The sequence below is a fragment of the Salvelinus fontinalis genome, chromosome 34 (genome assembly GCF_029448725.1).
Source record: "Salvelinus fontinalis isolate EN_2023a chromosome 34, ASM2944872v1, whole genome shotgun sequence".
Lineage (NCBI taxonomy): Eukaryota > Metazoa > Chordata > Actinopteri > Salmoniformes > Salmonidae > Salvelinus > Salvelinus fontinalis.
Window position 1 is genome coordinate 16,755,934 of NC_074698.1, and position 22,503 is coordinate 16,778,436.

The 22,503-nt window shown below is 42.7% G+C and overlaps 3 protein-coding genes across 4 annotated transcripts; all 3 read left to right on the forward strand.

The window, feature by feature from the left end:
• The first annotated feature begins 82 nt into the window (after window positions 1-82).
• On the forward strand, window positions 83-2,717 carry LOC129833312 (ankyrin repeat domain-containing protein 54-like). Its single transcript, XM_055897817.1, has 8 exons — window positions 83-870; window positions 1,132-1,179; window positions 1,284-1,382; window positions 1,511-1,582; window positions 1,761-1,808; window positions 1,891-2,015; window positions 2,110-2,217; window positions 2,371-2,717. The coding sequence occupies exons 1-8, from the start codon at window positions 492-494 to the stop codon at window positions 2,443-2,445; spliced, it is 954 nt and encodes a 317-aa protein (XP_055753792.1). The 5' UTR covers window positions 83-491; the 3' UTR covers window positions 2,446-2,717.
• Window positions 2,718-2,945: 228 nt separating this feature from the next.
• Window positions 2,946-9,048, forward strand: LOC129833313 (HMG box-containing protein 4-like). The gene is made up of 13 exons (XM_055897818.1): window positions 2,946-3,029; window positions 3,745-3,823; window positions 3,973-4,109; window positions 4,197-4,272; window positions 4,388-4,981; window positions 5,114-5,317; window positions 5,450-5,646; window positions 5,972-6,053; window positions 6,155-6,219; window positions 6,357-6,456; window positions 7,643-7,818; window positions 7,993-8,115; window positions 8,288-9,048. The coding sequence occupies exons 2-13, from the start codon at window positions 3,787-3,789 to the stop codon at window positions 8,330-8,332; spliced, it is 1,836 nt and encodes a 611-aa protein (XP_055753793.1). The 5' UTR covers window positions 2,946-3,029; window positions 3,745-3,786; the 3' UTR covers window positions 8,333-9,048.
• A 1,104-nt stretch (window positions 9,049-10,152) lies between these two features.
• On the forward strand, window positions 10,153-13,524 carry LOC129833315 (GTPase IMAP family member 7-like). Of its 2 annotated transcripts, none has more exons than XM_055897819.1 (3): window positions 10,153-11,097; window positions 11,717-11,904; window positions 12,011-13,524. In XM_055897819.1, exons 1-3 carry the CDS (start codon window positions 11,073-11,075, stop codon window positions 12,887-12,889), a joined length of 1,092 nt encoding a protein of 363 aa, XP_055753794.1. In that variant the 5' UTR covers window positions 10,153-11,072; the 3' UTR covers window positions 12,890-13,524. The 2 variants fall into 2 exon arrangements, with proteins under 2 accessions (XP_055753794.1, XP_055753795.1); XM_055897820.1 differs by having other exon boundaries at window positions 11,750-11,904.
• The last annotated feature ends 8,979 nt before the right edge of the window (window positions 13,525-22,503 follow it).

The window sequence follows — 22,503 nt, forward strand, 5'->3', positions numbered from 1 at the left end:
TATCCCAAGGAGCTCACATAGAACTAACCGGATATTGAATACTGCAGCACACATCCTGCATGTCCTGCTTGCTCATTTGCTTCTTTTGAACGGGGGTGGGTGCTTTGTTTATGAGAGAACGAACAACGTAGGCCCTGATTGGTAATAGTCATTGTCAACGTTTCTCTTTACAATAGGACCGCCTTTTACTGTTTGTTCTCGTGATAATTGAAATTATGAAACAGGAGACATTTTGGTTCTTGTAACAGGGACGTATCTTGAATTCAAAGCATGAACATATGAGCCACAATGGTAAATATGCGTAGAATCGTTTCTGTATTGACGTTCTAGAGCCAGCGATGGCAACGGAGAAAATAAACGACGTATTCAAAGTTGCAAGTCAGTTCATCAACATAAATGACTCTTTTCGTACCTCCTAGTACTGGCTTGCGAACGAGGATAATTTTGAAGAGAGAAACACCAAAATAAATCTTCCACATGAGTCGGTGAACATGGACGGGTGGAGTCCAATTGTTGCAACAGCTTCTGACGATGAACGTTCAAGCTCCGAGGGTGAATACACAGTGGACACTGGACCAAAAGAAGCGGAAGAGAAAGAGGGTGAACTAAAGATAAATGATGAGAGCATGGATGGAGGTGCTGCTGAGGGATTTGGGATAACTGGCTTTGGAGAGGGCACCGTGAGATTGAGTTGTACAGGACAGACCGCTGAACAAGAACTTCGGTACCTCCACTTGCTATGGGAACCCAGTCGAGTTGGATCAGGGTCGGGTGTGGCGAGCAGCAAACCCGGGAAGGTGACAGGGTGTAGAGCGAGGCGACAAGGGAGAGCCCGGCGAAATGTGGGGCCCATTGGAAAAGATATTTATGGTACAGAAATTCCACACTCAAAATTGGAGAAAAAAATCATGAGGTGTGAATAGTGTTAAAGCTGTGTGAATGTTGCGGAGGGACGGGATGTCATGCAAGGCATCTGCCTATGGCTGCTGAACTTTGACAAAAGTATCATCAGTATGCATTATACTAGCCAGTACATCAGACGGTGATAGGCATGTCAACACTCAAAGCACAGAGTTTAGCATTCTACCTGATGTTTACCTAACCTTTGGCTTGTTTGTTCATTCTCTCTAGCGGTGAAGAGGTTCCGAGAGGCTGCCAATGGCAACGACATTGATACAGGTAGGCACTGAAGATAACTATTGGAACATCAACTATTGTGAGACTTAACAAGACTATGGTATCCTTTTCGGGTGTTTAACGTTTCTGTCTCTTTTTTTATCCAGTGCGCAGGCTTCTTCTAGAAGACATAGACCCTTGTGCAGCAGATGACAAAGGAAGAACAGCCCTCCACTTCTCCTCCTGTAATGGCAACGAGAGCATCGGTAAGTCAAACTGAGAAGTGCAAGGGGCTCATGATTCATTACTCAACAGTAATGACATTGTTATGAACTAATAATAGTTACAGCAGCATTACTGTGAACAAATGATTAAATCGTCCCCTTCCTTCCAGTGCAACTTCTTCTGAGCTACGGCGCTGATCCTAACCAGCGGGATGGCCTTGGGAACACCCCTCTCCATCTGGGTAAGAACAACACATGGCACTGAAAGTATAGCATTTAGTTCAGGGATGTACAACATTGCTACTTTAGATCCCGATGGTAGAAAAGTAAAAGATGAACATTTTATTTTGATTTAACTTTTCCATGTCTGAAAAATTTATATTTTCCACAATCTTTCCACTTCTGCACCTTTCTCTGCAGCGGCCTGTACCAACCACGTGCCTGTAATCACCACATTGCTGAGAGGAGGTGAGATGCCATACGGTATGAACACACATAGACATACATACTTGTACACCTGCTAACTTGTTAATTTTGTTTTTCTGTTCAGGAGCACGTGTGGATGCCCTAGACCGAGCAGGAAGGACCCCCCTGCACCTGGCACGCTCCAAACTCAACATCCTGCAGGATGGAGACTCGAGGAGTATAGAAACTCTTAGAGGGGAGGTCACACAGGTAATAAGGGGTTATTACAACAGCACTATGTAAACATTAGTATACCAACAATTATTTGTGCAGTCTGAAATTCTCTCTCTCCATGGCTCTGTAGATCATTCAGATGCTGAGGGAGTACCTGAATGTGATGGGACAGAGTGAGGCCAGAGAGAGACTGGATCATATCTCAACACAGCTGCAGCACACACGCACCAAAGAACAGGTGAGACATTTGTGTTTAACTCACTCTCTCTCACACACACACCTGTTTTTTTTGGCATTGAACCAAATGGTAACACAACCAATTGGTATCATTCTTATTGCAAGAATTAATGAGTCTTCATTGGTGACAATTATGGCTTCTCTTCTGTTTCAGGTTGATGAGGTAACCGACTTGCTGGCCAGCTTCACGTCACTCAGTCTACAGAAGCAGAATTTGGGGGATAGGTAGAGGGGGCTCTCTTTGTGGATACATTCTTCTGTTTACGGCGGGGTAATGGGAATACTACTGTGATAAAGTAAATAAAAAAGATCTTTATGAACTCATTACCCTTGACTGTTGTGTTGGTCTTCCTCTCAGCATCTTTGTGTCACTGCCTTTTTTCTGTTGCCTTGCATGTGTTGTACATGAATGTTTACTGTAAAAAAAAAAAAAAATCATGGTCATTGTTGTAAATGGTTGTAACAATCTGAGTTAATCGATTAATAAAATGTTTGGAAATATTTGTTGCCTCTGCTTTATAAGAAAAGACGGTGTAACATCAATATGCATTGTCAGTTAATGTAGTTATCATTATCCATTCATATAATTAATACATGAAAAGTAATTGTTACATATTGGTTACAATATCTTCAAATTAATAGACGCAATGTATATTTCCAGCCAATTGACATTGTGCACTACAATAACGTACACGATTTCATTGTTCTGATTCGCTACATCACAGTCAAGTCCCTCCCCCTGCCGACACGCATCGTTGTAGACTGATATCAAAGATGGCGACTGGAACCGCGTAAATTGGTGAATCCGGAGAGGTAGTAAAATTACATATAATTGTACATTTCTTCTCTTTGCGACAGTAAAATTCACATATTCTCACCTCAGCATGCTAAACAGAATTTATGAACCAAATGCATGAAAATTACTTTCTTTGTCCGTTTAGACTGACATAGGCCTAGTTGCACCAGAAGCCACGGACTGCTATTGCAGTACCTTCCGGATAACCCAGCACATAATCAGCAATAGGAGTTAGAAGAGGTTCCAAATGTTGGGAGTTAGGGACTCTCAGCTAATGAAAGGGGGTGTGTTTGTGTATTTTTTCGAAAGTAGGCGGGAATTTATCCTTCAATTGCCTAAACACACTTCAGTTTTGTAATGTATCTATTATTACTATAGGCTCAAGCATGCCATTTATCAGTGTATACTGTTATCCAAACTTTAAGGAGAGACATCAATTACAGAAATTGAATGTCCTCTCTCATCAACCATATGTGGTGGCGAGTTGTAACAAGGCACTAATTGCTTTTTGAAGGGGCTTACTCAGTTTGATCAATTTGGTGTTCAAATACTTCTTTATTGTCTGTCTCTTATTTTTGCCATTCTTCCATTCACAGTGAAATGTAAATATCCTGTATTTTGCAGTAAAAGTGCTTCAAGTCACAAGTTGCTTGTCTGTTATATTGGCTGAGTCAGTGGCTGATGTTTCCTCCATATCCTTATGACTGTGTTCTAATATCTTGCTATTGTTAGTGACACAGAGAGACGAGCAAGCCTTTTGAGAAAAGAGAGATCATGGCTTTTGAGGAGATCAAGAAGAAAGGAGTAATTGGTAATTTGTGCCAGTTCTTTCCTTTAGTAGCTCTTATGTTTTTTGAAGAAATCTGTCAATCATTTAGTTATTAAAAGTCATCATCGTTATTCCAATTTTCATGCAATGCCTGAAGTTCCCAGTGTGCATTACAACTCCCTCTTTCTCAGAGGTAGGGATGGAAGGGGAAGTGGGCCTTGTGGCTGGTCGTAGTCAGAGAGAGAAGAGGAGATCGTACAAGGACCTGCTCAGAGAGGAGGAGGAGATTGCTGCACAGGTCCGCAAGTCCTCCAAGAAACGGCCCAAGGTAACAGCAGAACACTGGTTTCAAAATGTAGTGTCATGTAGTTTCTGTTGGTTGTAAATTTAGTCAAATCCTGACTTTTTCATTTAGGACTCAGAACTTTTCTTATTGGGAGGGGACTCCCACAAGAAGAAGAAAAAGCACAGTGAAGACTACTATTACAGAGGTAAAGGAGGAAGGAATTCTGCTCTTTCAATAAAAAATATAGAATTATTTGCGTGAATTTTATGCTAAACCGATTCATTATGTTCTCACTCTCCCTTCACTATGTTCTTTACCAGACCAGCAAGGCTCAGGCCCACCTCCCCACAAGAAGAAGCGAAAGTCGTCGGACCACTCCCCTTCCCTGTCCTCCTCGTCTTCCTCCCATCCCACAGACACAGCCATGGGGCTCCTACAGGCCATCACCTCCCCTATGGCCACCGGCTCAGACCCGAGCCCACACCTGCACAAGAAGCCCTCCTACCCCTCCTTCTCTTCCTCCCACTCCTCCAAAGACCGCAAACGTGATGGGAGCACCGGAGGAAGCAAAGGCAGCCACTCCTCTCATTCCCGTCCTATGTCCTCATCCTCCTCTTCTAAAAAGCACTCCTCCTCCAAGTCGTCGTCTCTGTTCCATGGTGGTACCGGTACCCCTAAAGGAGATCTCCTGAACATACGTGAGCCGGATGGGCTGAGGATGAAGCTCATGGTCTCGCCTAAGGAGAAGGCAGAAGGAGAGGGCTTTCCCTTCCCTCCCCACTCCTCCTCATCCTCAAAAGGGGGGATAAAAAAGGAGAAGGACAGAGACCGGAAGCAGCTCTCTAAAGTCCCCAAGAAGATTCAGCAGAGCCGAGATCCACTGCCTGTTGTGGGGAAAGAAGTGGAGGTGGAGGGTAAGATTGCCTTTGGCTAGATTTATCGCTATGAGATACATTATTAGAAACACATTTGTATGTGCACTTAACCACTTTTCCTGTATTTGTGTTGATTCCTGCATGAACCAAATGTCCTCTCTTGTGTGTCAGGGCACTACGGTGGGGGTATGGGGGGAGACAGCTCCTCCTCAGGGGGTGAACTGGAGGCAGGAGAGCTGGTGATAGACGACTCGTACAAGCATCTGTCAAAGAAAAAGAAGAAGAGCAAGAAAAGCAAGAAGAAAAAGGAGAAAGAGAAGGACAGAGAGAAAGACAAAGGCGGGAGAGAGAAGAAGCACAGCAAAGGATCAGGAGGTGATTAGAAACTTTTGGAACGCTGCCTCTAGTCTGCCTTAGTCCTATTGCAGAAAGATGTTTAACATTGGTTACTTCAACAGTTACTTTTATTATGCATTCTAATATGTGCTCCTTGTATGCTTTCTCCAGGGGACCCATCGAGAGGCCACACCCATACCCATGGCTCATCCAATCACTCTGCAGCTGGTGGAATGTATGCCATGGGGGCCCCCATCCCTACTCCCATCCTTACTCACCATCATCAAAGTAATGAAGTTGCAATGATGGAGAAGAAGAAAAAAAAGGAGGAGAGGGAAAGGGAAAAGCACGAGAAGGAGAAAGATAAGGTAAGAACCAAAACAGATTGGTAGTTTAGGCTTTTAGACAGTGTTTCCTGCATTTTGTACAGTGTGTATATATATATATATAATATCAAATCAAATTTGATTGGTCACATACAAAGATTTAGCAGATGTTATTGTGGGTGTAGTGAAATGCTTTATATATATATATATATATATATATATATATATATATATATATATATATATATATATATATATATATATATATATATATATATATATATATATATACATACATACACACACACACACACACACACACACACACACACACACATACACTCTTCTCATCTCCTTTCTGTCTCAGCCCAAGAAGAAGAACACAACAGCGTACCAGGTGTTCTGTAAAGAGTACAGGGTCAACATCAATGCAGAGCAGCCGGGACTAGGTGGGCAGAGTTATCCCTTTTTTATAATTACATTGTAACTATTAATGATTGTGGTACATATGTTATACAAGATTTAGAGAAAGACTTTACTGTGTTTGCAGTGTTCGGGGAGCTGAGCAAAAAGTTGGCAGAGGTGTGGAAACAGCTCCCAGAAAAAGATAAACTGGTAAGTTTCACTTGAAATTACCAATTTAAGAAGAGAATTGATTTCTGATAAACATTTGAAATCAATTTAAGAATGGCTTGCCAGCACTATGCTATGAGTCATGGACCATGGCCTAAATTGCTTCTATATACATGTAGGTGTGGAAGCAGAAAGCTCAGTACCTGCAGCACAAGCAGAACAAAGCTGAGGCCACCACAGTCAAACGCAAGAGCTCCACAGATGGAGTCAAAAGCAAAGGTAAGAGCTAGGGATGCACGATAAATCGGTGGAGCTAGGCATATCGGAATCAAACGATATTATCTAAAAATGCCAACATCGGCCCAATGTCTAGTTTAACACCGATGTGCAAAACCGGTGTCAAAGCTGACGTGCATACGTATATAACGTAAGTAGATGACGTAATAGCGCTACACAGAACGAAAGCAGAAACATACTAAGCGCACACTTCCAACAACTAAACAAGTTCAAGTTGAGCAGTCATTTGAAAGAGTAAGAACATTTCAGCGAGACAACGCAAAGGCGAAATCCACTAACGCCAAGATAATGGAATTCGTTATGCTACTTGCTATGGGCATCACGACTGACATTTGGACCAGCGATGTCAGCCCCATAAGAATGTTGAGTCTGACAGCACAGTGTGTCAACGCAGTATTGCATGCTAAAGAATGTGCTGGTTCTCATACCGCTGCTTCCATTTCAATGGCACTTGAGAACATGTTTGAAACTTGGAAACATGAACACACTTCTAGTGCCATTCAAACAACTGACTGGAGAAAAAGGTAATCAACTGCGTCTGCAGCAGATACCCTCTGTCATGGCATTGAAACATCTGCTCAACAAAACTGCCCACCGACCGTGGGGTTATAACTTAGGCCGTGAACAAGCGATTCTCTCTGAGCCTCTTTACTGTGTCACCACCATGCTCGATGCTAGCTACAAGGGCCGCTACTTCGATGCAGACAAACAGGGTTTACGTGAAATGTAACAATGCTGGGCCAATTGTGCGCTGCCCTATGGGACTCCCAATCACGGCCGGATGTGATACAGCCTGGATTCGAACCAGGGACTGTAGTGACGCCTCTTGCACTGAGATGCAGTGCCTTAGACCGCGGCATCTATGTGTGTGCGTTAACTATTTAACTGTTCTAGAATGCTTAAAAGGCTGCTAAAATGTTAAATATCGGTATTGTTGTTTTTTTTGCCAAGGAAAATATCGGTATCGGTCAGAAATGTGATATCGGCGCATCCCTAGTAAGAGCCCATCTGCAGCCACATTGGCCTTGCAGCTCTATCAGCTTTGACAGTGATTGCAAGTCAATCAGTAGTCCTGTCCCTTCTCTATGCTGCTTTATCTCTCTCTCAGTAGCCCACATGACACTCATGGTCAGTTGGTCACTGCGTGTTTTGTATTTGTGTGTCTCAGGCTCTATGAAGGGCATGGGGCTGGGAGCAGGGCTGGTGTCCCCCAACCGGGCGTCTGTGGGTGTGTCCCTGTCACCAGCACGGGTCCCTGATGTCGACCCCATCGATGCGGCCGCCCACCTGCAGCTACTGGGAGAGTCCCTGTCCCTCATCGGCCACCGATTACAGGAGACAGAGGTACACACACACCAACCAACTATTCCTTGTATCTTTTAACTTATCTGTTGTGTCCAAACTTACTCTCTTCACCTACAACAGAAATGTCTCATTATCACGTTCATATGAGTAAAGACTGAACAAAGATTTGTGTGTGACTACTAGACTAACTGCCTCTGCTCTCACCTCACTCAGGGGATGGTGGCGGTGTCAGGCAGTCTCTCTGTACTGCTGGACTCCATCTTGTGTGCCCTTGGACCCCTGACCTGTCTCACAGCACAGATCCCCCAGCTCAACGGATGTCCCCGCCAAGTCTTGGTAAATTACTCACACCTTGCCATCTATTTGAAATGTTGTTCTGAAAGGTTTCATCTCCCACTTGGGCTGTAAAGTAAAAAATATGTGGCTGTAGTGACAGCACATTGTGTGACAGCAAGTGTGTTGCATGAGGCCAGCCTGAAACATTTCTCTCCTTTTATGTCTCTTTCAGTCCAACACCTTGGACAACATTGCCTACATCATGCCAGGGCTGTGAAGCCAACAGAAACATTCCTTTCCTGTCTACTGAGTGTCCTTGCCATGAAGTAAAACGTTTGGAGTGAGAGTACCCATTATAGAAGCGTGGCTTGTGGCTTGGGATGCAGACTATTATTTATGCAGCAAGACATTGGAAAACGTGGATATTAATACTTTCAATATGTTTTTAAAATGTATTTTAAAATGTGTAAAAAAAAAAAAAAAAATTTTTTTACTGAAACCTATTTTAATGAAGACTCTTTTCTTTCCCTCTGGCATGTCTGTTAGTGTCTTCAGATTTAACTGTATGTTCTTGTGTGAATGTGTGCGGGCGTGTGTGTTTTCTATGTGTATACAGTATCTCCAGAGGCTAGTTTTTACTCAAAAGGACAAGCCAGGGCCCAAGTCCACCATTGTACCTCTTCCATCAACATACCATGAAAATAATATATTTGACAACTATTCATGTTTGTTTTACCAGTTAATTACATAATGACTTGCTCTTTTGTATATATGCTAATTTACTGAGTATTAAGGTTTAGATTTTGATTGTAGAATCAAATTTGTATACGGTAGAAATATTTTGAGGGAACTGCAATCAAACTACTGTTGTGGGTTTTGCAGCTTTTGAAGCACAAAGCTGTAATCCACATTTTCATTAATACATTTCTTCCTCTGAGTATACAGTATGGAAATGTTGACAATAAAAATGACAGTGGCAACATGCAGACTGAGCATAGCAGACTTATGACTGGTATGTACCACGCCACCTTATTTCAACTACAGCTGTTGTTCTGACACCTACACAAACCAATGAATGAGTAAGGCTTATATTTATTGTAACAAACCATTGCAGTGTATCAAGATAGTTTACATTTTAAGGCCAGTTATACCTACAACTGAAATTGCTATTTTTAAGTGAGTAAAGTGAATTGTACATGAACTGCAGCAGCTGCCTGTGAATCTTCAGAATCCTTGTCAGACTGAGGATGATATGCTTTTCTCTACACATACAATAGAACTAGAACACTATGTCTGTGCTTCCACATGCCTCTATGCCCCAGCCAGGGAGGAATGCAAAACCTTCCCTAATGACGTGCTTTGGATTTTTGTTCATCTCTGTTAACCGAGAAGTAAAATCTAGTGTAATTTGGTCAGCTGCGTGATTAACTTCGTGTTCATACGTGTTAGAAATTGAGAGAACGTTTGGTGATACTGATGATTTGTCGCCACAAATGGTTTATTTACATGGCAAGTTAAGCGAACTAATAAACGTGTCAGGTTAGGAGAACGAGGTCAAGGTTACTCCTCGATCACACTGGCATTGTTTTGCATTTTGGTTCACCAGAAGTACATTTCCGATGGAACGCTGCGTTTGACTTGCAACATTGCGTTGCAGTGCATTATATGTGGAGCATACGTTGGATTTATTGAACGTAGACGGCTTGACAGAAATGGTAGCAGAAGGTGAATGTTTAACTTTTGTGGCACACATATCCAGATGATGCTGCGTCCATTTTGCGCTTGTCTGTTGGTGTGATTGAGGCGTTATGAAAGCTCAGTTACAACGTAACGTTGTCAACAACTGTTGTCCCCGACGCGACCACTAGATAGAGCTGTAGGCCTACTCCATTTAGCCAAACCGGTAGAAACGTAAACAAACCATTTTTGGCGACCAATCACTATGTGTATATGAAGATGGCGACAAATAATCAGTATCGATATAACAATGATCTTCAACCTGTTCTTGCCCAGGGACCGCCTTCCAGGCAAATCGGTGTTCCAGGGACCCCCATCCTATATTAGCACCCGAAAAATATCACGTCGTATCAGGTGAATGAAGTAATCAACATTTTAAAATGAATATATTTGGTAAATCGTTTTTCATTATTTTGACCCCACATAATTTGGAAGAGGAAGTGTAAACTCTAGCATATCATATTAGGTAGAACGGTAACACATTTTCGCTAAGAGCATCTGTTTAACTGGTTAAACAAAGGTTAGCCATGTGTTGTCAAACATTTATGTCCAAATCAAAAAAGCTTACCAGAAAGCCAGTGGCATTTCTGCACTGGTGGTCTATTTGCAAGTGCTTTTTCAATGCCTATGTCAGACATTCCAGTGAGTGTAAATCCAAAGACAGTGTCATTTTGTATAATTTTGACCTGCACTGTTGGAGCGTGAAGTTTAAGAATTTCACTGTACCCTGCAATTACATCTGCGACCATGTCATTGTGATGAATAAACTGAGAAATAAAACTGACGTCATTGTATGCATGTCATTCAAAATTCGTTTATTCTGTTGTTGCTAGCAGTAATCATAAAAACATTGAAATACAAATATTTATATTCGCGGACCTCCGGTTGAATACCCCTGACATAATATAATGCACATCCCTTTCAATTCTGGCAGATTATCAGTCTACAGAGAATGTGCTCACGGGAGAATAGATTTTTTGGAAGTTTGAGCAAGTATGCCATGAACATATTGATTCGAATGTTGATACATAATTGGCATTTGAAGAAGTCAGCCTACTTTACTTTTTTGTCACTGCATCAAAAGACACTACAAAAACGTAGCAGGCTAAAACCGGCTTTACTTGAAAAGCATTGACTGTACGGCTACGCCCTGAAGACTGCAGAAGCACACGGCACAGACTGATCCTTCTTCTAATGAGTCAGGACGTAGGCACGAGGAAGTTGACTAGCGTTCATGCTAAATACGGCATTAATATCTGGCAATATCGCACAATCAAGAGATGGCATCAGGTCCCCCACAAACAGGTACGTGTAGCCTACCAATTATTCACCCAGGTTCCAGGAAGTGTAGGCTTTGACTTCGCGTTTGTTTACGACTATTTCATACTCGCTTGTGCGCTGTTAACTCGCCACAAACGCACTTTACGGCCTGTCAGTTTTTAGAACGTGAGGGAGGCTGTCTCCGCATTTCGTTTGAGCTGTCTCTTTGGAATTTGATAAAACGTGTTTACATCGTATGCTACATTTTATAGCCCAGGGTTTCCCAAACTCGGTCATGTGGCACGTTTTGTTTTTTTGCCCTAACACTATACAGATGATTCAAATAATCAAAGCTTGATAATGAGTTTGTTATTTGAATAATCTGTGTACTTAGTGCCAGGGAAAAAAACTAAACGGACCGAGTGTGGGAAATCCTGGTATAGCCTATGAGATGTTTCGTGATTCGAGTTCGTTCTATTCATATTTTTTTTGTCTCACAGGAAAAATATGTACAATGTTTCCATTGTTACAATACATATTTTGCCAGAACTTTCAGAGATACAAAAGTCTTTGCTTATTGAACAGTACTAATGTAAACGGAAACTGAAAGCAGAAATCAGATGACAGAACTTGTGATGTGTGCGGGCTATCCTCCCTTTCTAAGAACACTCCATCTCCTCGCCTTGTCCCAATGCAGAGCTGAGGCTGGTTCTGCTCGGTCGGACAAGAGCAGGACAGAGTGCAGCTGGAAACGCCATACTGGGCCGTCAGGCTTTCCTTACTCAGACTGCCAGTGAGCCAGCTATCACTCAGGAATGTGAGAAGCACAGAGGAACCATTGCAGGGAGATGGGTAAGATACTTTGTTGATACTTTAAAAGGACAGTAGCCTACACACTGATCAAATGACTTAAATGTCAACCAGAGGATCTAACATTACACACTGTGTTTGCCTGCAGGTATCAGTGGTAGTCGCCCAAGACTGGTTCTGCTCAGAGCGCCCCCCGGAGGAGGTGAGGCACCATGTCTCCTCTTGCGTGGCCCTGTCTGCCCCGGGGCCTCATGCCTTCCTGCTGTGTGTCCCTGTGGACCGGCCGGCTGACATGGAGCTGCGGGCCCTGGAGGCCCTGGAGAAGGTTTTTGGCCCCACTGCAGTCAGTGGACACACCCTGATCCTCTTCACCCACACAGACCAGATGGTTCTGGGACAACAGCTGGACGAGTACATCGCCACCAGACGCAAAGACCTACTGGAGCTGGTGGTGATGTGTGGAGACCGCTATCACTCTCTGGAGAGGAGGAGTAGAGGAGAGAAGGATGAGAGGACGAGTGTGGAAGAGCTGCTGGAGAAGGTTGAACAGACTGTAAAAGAGAGCGGGGTGGAGTTCTACAGCTGCCCCCTCTACCAGGAGGCTGAGGCCAGGGTAAGAGAGAAGCAGGCAGAGATAGTGCGGCAGAGAAGAGAGGGAGGTGGAGAGGAGCTAGATGAAGAGGTGCCCTCCTCAGCCTCACCTCCAGAGGAAGAGCTAGACGATGAAGAGATGGCAAGAGTTAGGGAGGAGGCAGAGAGGAGTGTGCACAACCTGAACATAGACACCGAGGGTATTACCTCTCTTTCTCCTGCCTCCTCCTCCCCCTCATTTCTCTCGTCCTTGTGGCAAGGATTGACAGGGTGGCTGAGGAGGCTGCCCAAGATGCTGAGGATGGAGTCTCTGCTGGGGGCTTTCGTTGGCCTGTTTGTAGGTGGGCCCGTTGGGCGGATGCTGGGGGCCACTGTGGGCTCAGTAGCCACTGAAGTGGGGAGAAGGAAGACCCTAAAGACAGAGAAAAACAAATAATGGCAATGGGATACATAGCTCCAGTTATTAACCTCAAAAGGGACATTTCGCAATTTTCAACTTCATATTCATCATCTCCAGCACCACCCCAATATCAACATGTGTAAATTGTGTATTTCTGTTTTATAGTAAAAAAATGGAGAAAGATGTGTTTCCAATGACATCAACAATTTTGTATTTAATACCTGCTCACAATTAGTCATAATCATCTTTCTCTTTCTTTTTTACTACAAAGCATAGGAACATACCATTTTCTCATATGTTGATGTTGGGGTGGTGCTGGAAATGGTGAATATGAAGTAGAACAATTTGTTTCCCTTTGTTATTTCACTGCACTTATATTTTATTGTGCAATAGGCTTGTATTTGACCAATGTACATTCCTCACAATACTTGTTATAATATTTGTTGTTTCAATGCTGGCATGCCTATTTTGACTGGTCATATTTTCTAAACCAATTATTATAGAAGGTATGGTAGGGTCTACTAAAAACTTCAAATAAAGTGGAAGTTACATACATGATCCACTTGGTGGAGACGTTTACCAAAACATTGAAGTTGAACATTAAATATTTGCGCTCAACTGAAAACAAATACCTTACTGCTAACTGAAGGAAATAAAATACAATTTCCAAGGCAGTTTGTTGTGTCCTGTATACGTCACACAGTTTATACTTGTAAAGCATACAATTACACATTTCCCTCAGACTGAATTTAGTCATTTATTGGCCAACATTTTCAAGCACTTAATTTAGGAGTTGAGTATAGGCTACTTTTCGAAAACAAGATTTTCACATGATGCATGATAGATAACGAAGACCTCCGCTATAGACTGACCATCTGCAGCAGTGTGTGTTAGCTGAGGACAATTGCGAGAGCGTGTAGAGGGTGTTAATAATAGTGGTGATGAGTGTGGAGTCCTAAGTGAAAGTGCCTCTGACTTTGGAAAACACTGAAGCGTTGCTCCCAAAGCTTCCTCTTTTTTCTTTATGCAAAACGGTAGGTTACGGGTTTGACATTGATGTAATTGATACTCTGTTAAAACCATCAGTCAAACCCATCTTTACATCTCTCTCTTTAAGTTTCGCTCTAAGCTGACAAACCCTGCCTGTGGAACAGCTAGGCGTTTCCGAATGTGGGTGGTCCGCCGGGGGTGGGAGGGAGAGTGAATTAGTCCAGCTCTCATGTTTCCTGAGAATAGAGGGAGGAAAGGAACGAGAAAGAGAGTGGGGAGAGAGCGAGAAAGAGGAGAGAGTGAATATGTGTGCGCAAGCGAGAGAAAGAGAGAGAACATGCTCAGGGATTACATCTGTCTTCCAGATGTGGCCTCCACAGTTGTCTGAAACAGGAAAAGAAAGTTTAAAAGTAAAGGAAAATTGGTGCTAAACAGTTTTTTATTGTTAAGGATTACGCATACAGTACAGTGCGGACTACAGTATAGCGGTCTACAGTGAATCAGGGTATGATGCCAGTTTATTCCTTATGAAACTGCAATGAAATGACGTGGTGCACCCGTCCAGTAGACCCCTTAAAGATAATGCATATAAAAAGGAACACCTGTCCAAATATTGCTCTGTCTTATTGGATATGCATCAGCGAGAGGACAGTGCGTAATGATAGAGGGAGATAAGAAGAAAGAATAAGAAGGGATGAGAGAGGGGTGGAAAGTAGGGAGATGGATTTCCATACGCAGACAATGTGAGTAGAGGCAACCATGTCGTTAGGCCTAAATCAGAGGCAGGCTGTATCTCGTCTGTGTAGACAGTTGTGGCCCAGGGTTGGTCCTCAGAGGCTGAAGCCTCATCAGGACGGCAAACGATGCAGAGTTGATTTGTGCCTGTATGCATAACCAAAGCCAAAATTTTGAACAAACATCTCATGGAATCACTAGTGACCCATCATTAACACAACGGCTGTAATTTATGAAGCTCTCCCTCAGAGCAAAAATGTTGTTCTAAGGACCTTGTGGTCCTCCATTGAAGTGGGGGCAGCTCGCTGTGAGTCGTGGACACCGCAATATTTTTTTGTTATCATCGCACAAACCAAAGGAAAATAAACAGGATAACACACTTTCTCCTCCACCGCACGCACACAAGACCTCTCCCTTTGCTAGTTTACACAGCACTCACCGTAAACTGCTCAAAATATCACCAGGACAGGACTGATTACAACCACGGTATACCCTCTAATACACATCAAATACTGTATGGTCTCTTTGTGGTTTGTTGAGAAGAACATCTGAATAAAAATACAGCAGGCTACAAAGGCATTGGCTAAATTAATCTGGACCATATAAAAAGAGACTGTTTAATGCCTGGAGGTAATCACAGAGGAAATAACAAATACTATGCGTGCCAACCAGAATTTACAAGAATAGGTTTTGAGAAAGGTAGACAGAAACTTTTATTAAAAATGTGGGCTAATAATGTGGTGATATGGTGTGTCTAGATATTAGAAAGGCCTTTGATGGTGGCTAGCCTACTGGGTGGGTAGCAAGTGGTATGCCAACTTGGAAATTCAAGGTTGATTGTTACTTTGCATCATATCATTTTTTGCTTTGCATATAGCGAGGCATACTGTAATAATTATATCACAGCCCATGCTGTTCCCCTTCCAACAGAGCAAGGCCTAAAAAGTTAGGTCCAGCAGCCTGCCTGCCTGCTCTCCTCTCACCAAGTGTTCTCCATGGCACAGGCTCTAAGTCCACTCATCTTTTTCCTATTAGTGCTGTTTTCATGTTCTTCCCTGTAGCGTGAGCGTGTGTGTGTCTGCAATTGTTTACGGAGCACTGTGAGGAGCTAACATTTGCCCTGTCCGTGTGTGGGTTGGTGCGACAACTCATAAAGCCAAGATGAAAGCTTCGGCCAAGTTAGCAAATAATAATGCAAGGAAGATGTGTCCATTGTAATGGCGCAGTGAAGGGTTTGAAGATGTTTATAGCTGGCTGGCAATATTAAAGTAGTTGACGTTGAATGGTAGTGGCAGTTTATTGCTTCATGAGGTAATATGTCATGCCAAACACATGATTTACTATTATGGCTTTTGACATTTTTTTACCTTAGAAGGGGTAAGCCTACCTCTGTCAATAATCACATGGAACAGTCAACATAGAACTTCCAAATGAATCTGTTTATTTCAGTAATCCAGACCATTTGACATTGCTATGATTGGTAGAGCATGCAATACATATTCTGTAGCTATTAACAAAATGTATTATAATGCATGATGAAAGCAAGGACAGCACTAATTTTCGTAGAGTACAATTAGTGCATGCTTTCACGCAAATCAATGTAAGTGTCAGGACAAAGAAGAGTCCACAGCCAACATGACTGTAGGCCTACAATCACGTACATCTGCCGAGGTTAGGGGAGCTAGCACGATTCAGTGGATGGACGCACGCACACAGCCTCACATGCACCAACAGCTGGACTGATGCTTAGGATGGGAGAAGCACGACTGGAAGTGGACTGGTGCAGTCAGCCAATATGAGAGTCACTATTCATCCCCTCACACATTGCTGGACTGCCTTGGACCTGAGCCAGATGTGGAGAGGAAGCTAGCGGAGAGGGACGGAGATGGAGACAGAAGAGGGGGAGTGTAGCGAATGAGAAATTAAGAGAGAATTAGGACTTTCTTTTGGAACTTTTGTGAGTGTAATGTTTATTATCTATTTCACTTGCTTTGGCAATGTAAACATGTTTCCCATGCCGATAAAGCCCCTTGAATTGAATATATATATATATATATGTGTGTGAGTGAGAGTTAGAGTGAGAGTGAGAGTGAGAGGAGACTACATCTCTGCCAGGAGGACTGTACAGTATATGGTCCTACTGTGAAATGTTTTATGTGTGTGAGAGTGGTACCACAGGAGGGAAGAGGGGTGTGGATGGACAAGAGGCAATTACGTAAGGAGGAGGCAAAACTTTTAGAACGGGGAAAGTTTTAGAACTTGGGATAAAGGGCTGGGTTGTTGTTTGTGTGACAGTTCTTAAAGGTTTGTGGTTTTACACCACATCTCCTACAAAAGCCAGTGCTTGAGAATATACAGGGGGGGGAGGGGCCTGACTCCGGACTAATGACGACTCACTATGGGCTGTGGGTGCTGGATGGCCCCAGAGCTGGCCATAACTGATGAATAGTGTGGTCCACACTAACTGACATGCGCCGTTGGCTATAAGTGGGTGCGGTGAGCAGAGCCTTTTGAAGCTGGGGCCGTGGGCTGTGTTTGAACCATCAGCAGAGACCCTGCTCTCTGTAATGGACACCGACCTGTGGTTTGATCAGGGGCTCCGGCAGGCCAACACAAGCACACACTTTCCTCCAATTGTATTACTGGGCTTGGGGGAGGTGATGGTATTATTGCTGCTACAACACTGGTTTAATTCAAGGCAGATCTGACCCCAGCCTCACTTCTCCAGTTCAACTCATTGGATCAAGTCATAATCCTGCCTCAACCACATGAATAAGACACAGAGGGGCGATGCACTCGTTCTTAACGCATACGTCAAATGTCACTCTGGTCCACATGCAAGTCATGTGGCTCATGATGATACCATTTCATCTGAAAGTTGAGGGAGCTTAACAGAGATCTACAGAGATGAGAGGAGAAGACAGACAAGTAGGACGAATGGTGCCACGCCACATTGACACAGAATCAACTTGGAGCTCTGTGACTCTGCTGTTTGCACAGATCCAGAACCCAGCCCAAGATTCAGTGGATTACACTCTATCCATGCCTTTTACAATGCTGAAGTTACTTGGTGGCAAGTTGATGATTACTTGGTGGCAAGTTGATGATTAACATGGCAAGTACTTGTCCACCAGAGGCAATGTGAGAGCCTGTTAACATCTAGTAAACCATGAGCTACGGTTTGACATGTCGTACTTGGTTCGACAGGGTTATTCATATTTGACTGTTTAGAAACGGGGAACCATTATTCTGGAGAAATTCTGAAGGTTGCGTTGCCACAACCACACATAGGCCTACTGTAGGCCTACACTGCACCAGATAAACTAGTGGTTGACCCATCACACCTCTTCCCAGGAATAATGCGCCAAACCGTCCCTAAACAGCAGAGCCTTATGAGGCGTTTACTGTGAGCTAGGACTAAACTAAGGCATCTCCGAGCACTCTGCGAAACATCCAAATTCCATCCCAGAAATACAGGCCTTTCTCCAAAACACATAATAACTCCTGTTCAAAGGCCCTATCTTGTATTATCATTTCAAAGGGGCCAAACACAAAACATACTCACACTCAACCTTGAGCTAGCTAATGAGAACGGGGCCCGGGCGAGGCAGGCTTTTTCAGTGACCGCGCAGCAGGCAGCGGATAGCGGCGGTTGTGGTTGCGGTCGGTTGCCGTTTGGTGTGTGACTCGGTCCGGCTCCCACGCAGTTGAAACCAGGGGTCCAGGAGCGGCGGATGCTACTGAGGCCCCTGATCCTCGCGGGGGGGGGGGGGGGGGGCTTTAATCTGAGTTTGAAATGAGAGACAGGCCGTCGGCACTCAGGGACGGCCCTCTGATTTGTTCTGTGGTTCCTTTGATAGCGTGCATCCTACAGAAGAGAGGGAAACAATAAAAGATGACAGAGACAGGTCTTGGGGAAAACAGGTTTTAATCCATGGAGCTTCAATTGCTGCACTTCGGTCACAGCCTCCCCAGAGAGGGCAAGGGAGTCAAGCTGAGAGTGATAAGCTAATATAACGTACAGTTAAAACACAATAGCGTACCGTTTCTGATAGCAATTAGAATAGTATTCTCTTTAAAGAGATTGAAGGGGATCTTAAGCACTTACAATTTGTAACATATTTTATGAATTGAAATTCATAACACATCATATAAATTGCATTTGTTTATTCATTTGCAGGACACAACCCAGTAAGCAAAATGACGTTAGATGTCTTTTCCAGACGAAGTAAGCATTATATCACAATAATCATTTTTTATATGGGAAGAGGAGCCAGCTGAAAAACACAACAGAATAATTAGTATTGCTCCAACTTGCCACACATACCCTTACAGTGTGTTAGCTTTATCAGAATCTTTCAAACTGATAGTCCAACCTTCAAAAGAAACCACTTATTGTTTACTTCAATGCACTGACTGTTCGTCGCTCAGGATAATAGCGTCTGCTATTATTGAAATGCAACAACAAACAGCTGCAACGAATGCTAGGTATTATTCTAATGAGCTCCACCCCCAAACAAGTACACATTTGGTTGGTGCTGATCAGATCCAAATCTGAACAACTCATAGACGTCTAGGCTATGTTTCACAAGTTTGAACATCACAGTACAGTATGGCGCAGTTTAGTACAGCAGAGTAGAGAGTAGAGTACAGTACAGTACCAAACAGTACAGTTTAATTCAGTAGAGTACATTTACATTTACATTTAAGTCATTTAGCAGACGCTCTTATCCAGAGCGACTTACAAATTGGAAAGTTCATACATATTCATCCTGGTCCCCCCCATGGGAATTGAACCCTGGTCCCCCCGTGGGAATTGAACCCACAACCCTGGCGTTGCAAGCGCCATGCTCTACCAACTGAGCCACACGGGACCGAGTACAGCACAGTACGGTACCAAACAGTACAGTTTAATTCAGTAGAGTACAGTACAGTACGGTACCAAACAGTACAGTTTAATTCAGTAGAGTACAGTACAGTACGGTACCAAACAGTACAGTTTAATTCAGTACAGTACAGTATAGTACAGTACAGTACAGTACGGTACCAAACAGTACAGTTTAATTCAGTAGAGTACAGTACAGTAAAGTATAGTTTAATTCGGTAGAGTACAGTACAGTTTAGTTCAGTAGAGTAGAGTAGCCTACATTAGAGTAAAGTACATTAGGGTACAACACAGTACACCATAATTTACTGTACTCTAGTATGCTCTACTGTATTGTACTCTACTCTACTGTACTATACTCTACTTTTATTTACTGTACTGCGTACTGTAATGTACTGTAGGTACTCTGCTATGCTCTAATGTATTGTATTGTGCTATGCCGTCCAAACCTGTGAAACATAGATGTCTATGATTGGGCCAAATCAAGGCTGGTCCGGACCGGACCAAATCTGAACAAATTATAGACGTCTATGTTTGGGCCAAATAAAGGTAGGTCCGGACCGCATCAAAAATCAACTTCCTTGGACTGCACCAAAAAAAAAGTGCTTAGTGGGAACATATCATACGAAATGGATGAAGTTGTACCCCAAATGTATATTTTTTATTGGTAGTACTGGGCTCCAAACTTCTTAAAAAAACACAAAATTAAGGAATACCAGAAAATATTTTGACATCAATTGAGATATAGCCTATATTGAGCCTAGTGCTTTTTACACAATGTAGAAACCGAATATTCCACAAATGACTTTCAATGACAGGTATTTGTATCAACATTATAGCTGTTTATAATAACCATATTATCCCATCACTGTCTATAGTGAATGATAATTCTTCACATTTCACAGATGAAACGTCCAAGCTGCAACTGCATGCCAACCATGTTATCTCAATCAGTTTCATGGGAATATGCATTTAGATTTTCTCGAATGATGAGCGAATTTTAGAGCAGATGGTGTTATCAAGCTACAGCCTACCTGTATTTTGTTTCAATCAAAACACATATTTAGCCTTGTGGCGCATGCTGTTGAGTTATGAGATCCTTTATTTAGATGCTTTACAGATGGACTATCCGGTCTATCCAAATAAAGTGTCACCCTATTCATCCTAAAATAAATTAATTGGTGTTTTTGGTCTAACAGTAACTTTATACTATACTATTATTTTCGGTATGTTAGGCATATGTAGAATACTTCTTAATCGTTAAGTGATCTTGCGAGACACTGAATCAGCTTTGATCTAAACTTTATTAATCAATCACCATTCTGAGAAGTGCCAGAGCTGAAACAACGGTAGAACTCAAATTCCAGGTTGCACAGCAAAATATTTAGGAGCATCTGCGACCAAAATGGCTAACTTTAGAGTCCTGGTGGTACACCAATTCTGCACAATTTTCAGGGAACCACTTTGGCTCGTGACCGCTACTTTCAAATCTACTGGCTGAAATTATACAAAACCTCTGTAGCATCACTTTAAGGCAACATTCTAAAGACATTATTGGTGATAGTCAATAATCAATATGGTAGTAATCTGTCATTCCTGATTTTGTCAAATAGAATGTCCATGCTTTGGCACGTTAATTTTGGTCACATTTAAATCAATGTGTCAGTCTGAGAAAGCGTTTGCAAGACTGCCATGAAAATATGAAAATATAATCTAAACATGATCTAAAGAAAATGTTTAATCCCTCACATAGCATATTCCTACACATGTGTTTCAGTTTGTATATGGTTTGTTTAAAGGCGTGGGCTTGAGAGAGAAATCAGTGTGAGAGACAAACCGTGTGAGAAACAGACAGATCGGGGCTACTTTGATGTGCTTCGGTGCTGCTCGGAATAGATGCTCGATAGAAAAAAAGCACACATCGCAGATTCAATGGACAAATGTCTGTCTACACGACCACCACAGTAGAACTGTGTGTGTGTGTCGCACAATAACTCACAAGAGACTCACACTCATCCATGTGTGCAGACTCAAGTTGTCAATCACGTGAACTGAAAAAAAAAGAAAAGAAAAAAACTTTTTCTCCCAAATATCCTCAAGCGAGACAGACAACCGACACGCCTTTAAAGGGCATCAAAACAGCCTCCACCACATTTCAATCTTTGTTGTATTATGTTCCCTCCAGAAGGAGAAGGAAAAGTAGTATTTGTGTGATCAGAAATCTGCGACCAATATGCTTCCCATATGTCTGACTTTAGCGTTGTGTCTTTCAACTCTGGTCTTGTTTTTGTTTTAGAGGAATTTGGCTTTTCTGCACATATCTAGTTATCTATTCTTTGCTCTTATATACCCAGCGTATTAAGTGAAGCCTGTCTTTGTGTGGATGCTGACAGCCCATCACTTAGCAGTGACTGTATGGTTTGCTTTATCAATAGCACATACAGCACTATTAGGAAAATGGGCCTAAGTGAGGCCATAGGCCTACATTAGACACAGACAGAGCCCTGTAAACAGATCATGTAGAACTGCAGTTCAGATATGAAGCACATCAAGAAACGTCAATGTTTTTTCAATCTACATTCCAAGATTACTTCATTTCCATCACACCGCCAGACTAGAGTTGCAGCCAACATCTGAACACTTCATCATTCATTGAAATATTACAGACACTAAGCTCAGTAACTCACAGCCATAGTTTGAAAAATTCATCTGTGTATTCACGTCTATTGCCATTACTCAACGTGGTTCAACATGGTCTCTGTACAACAGTAATTATCTATGGAGGCTGTCATATTTATTTGCCTAGTAATTTTAGACTGCTGAAGTCAGTTGGTCAGTGCGCTCACTGCATCGTGTATATTGTTAGATCGTGTCCGATTGAAGAAGTAACAGATTGTGATGATTTTTCCTTATTTGAGGCAGGGTGGTCTCTCTACAGCCTAGTGTCTGGGACTGTCACAACAACTTGACCCCCTGAACATTTCCAACACACACTCACCCCTGTCCCATCTGTAGGGCGAGGGTGCAATCCTCCCCAATA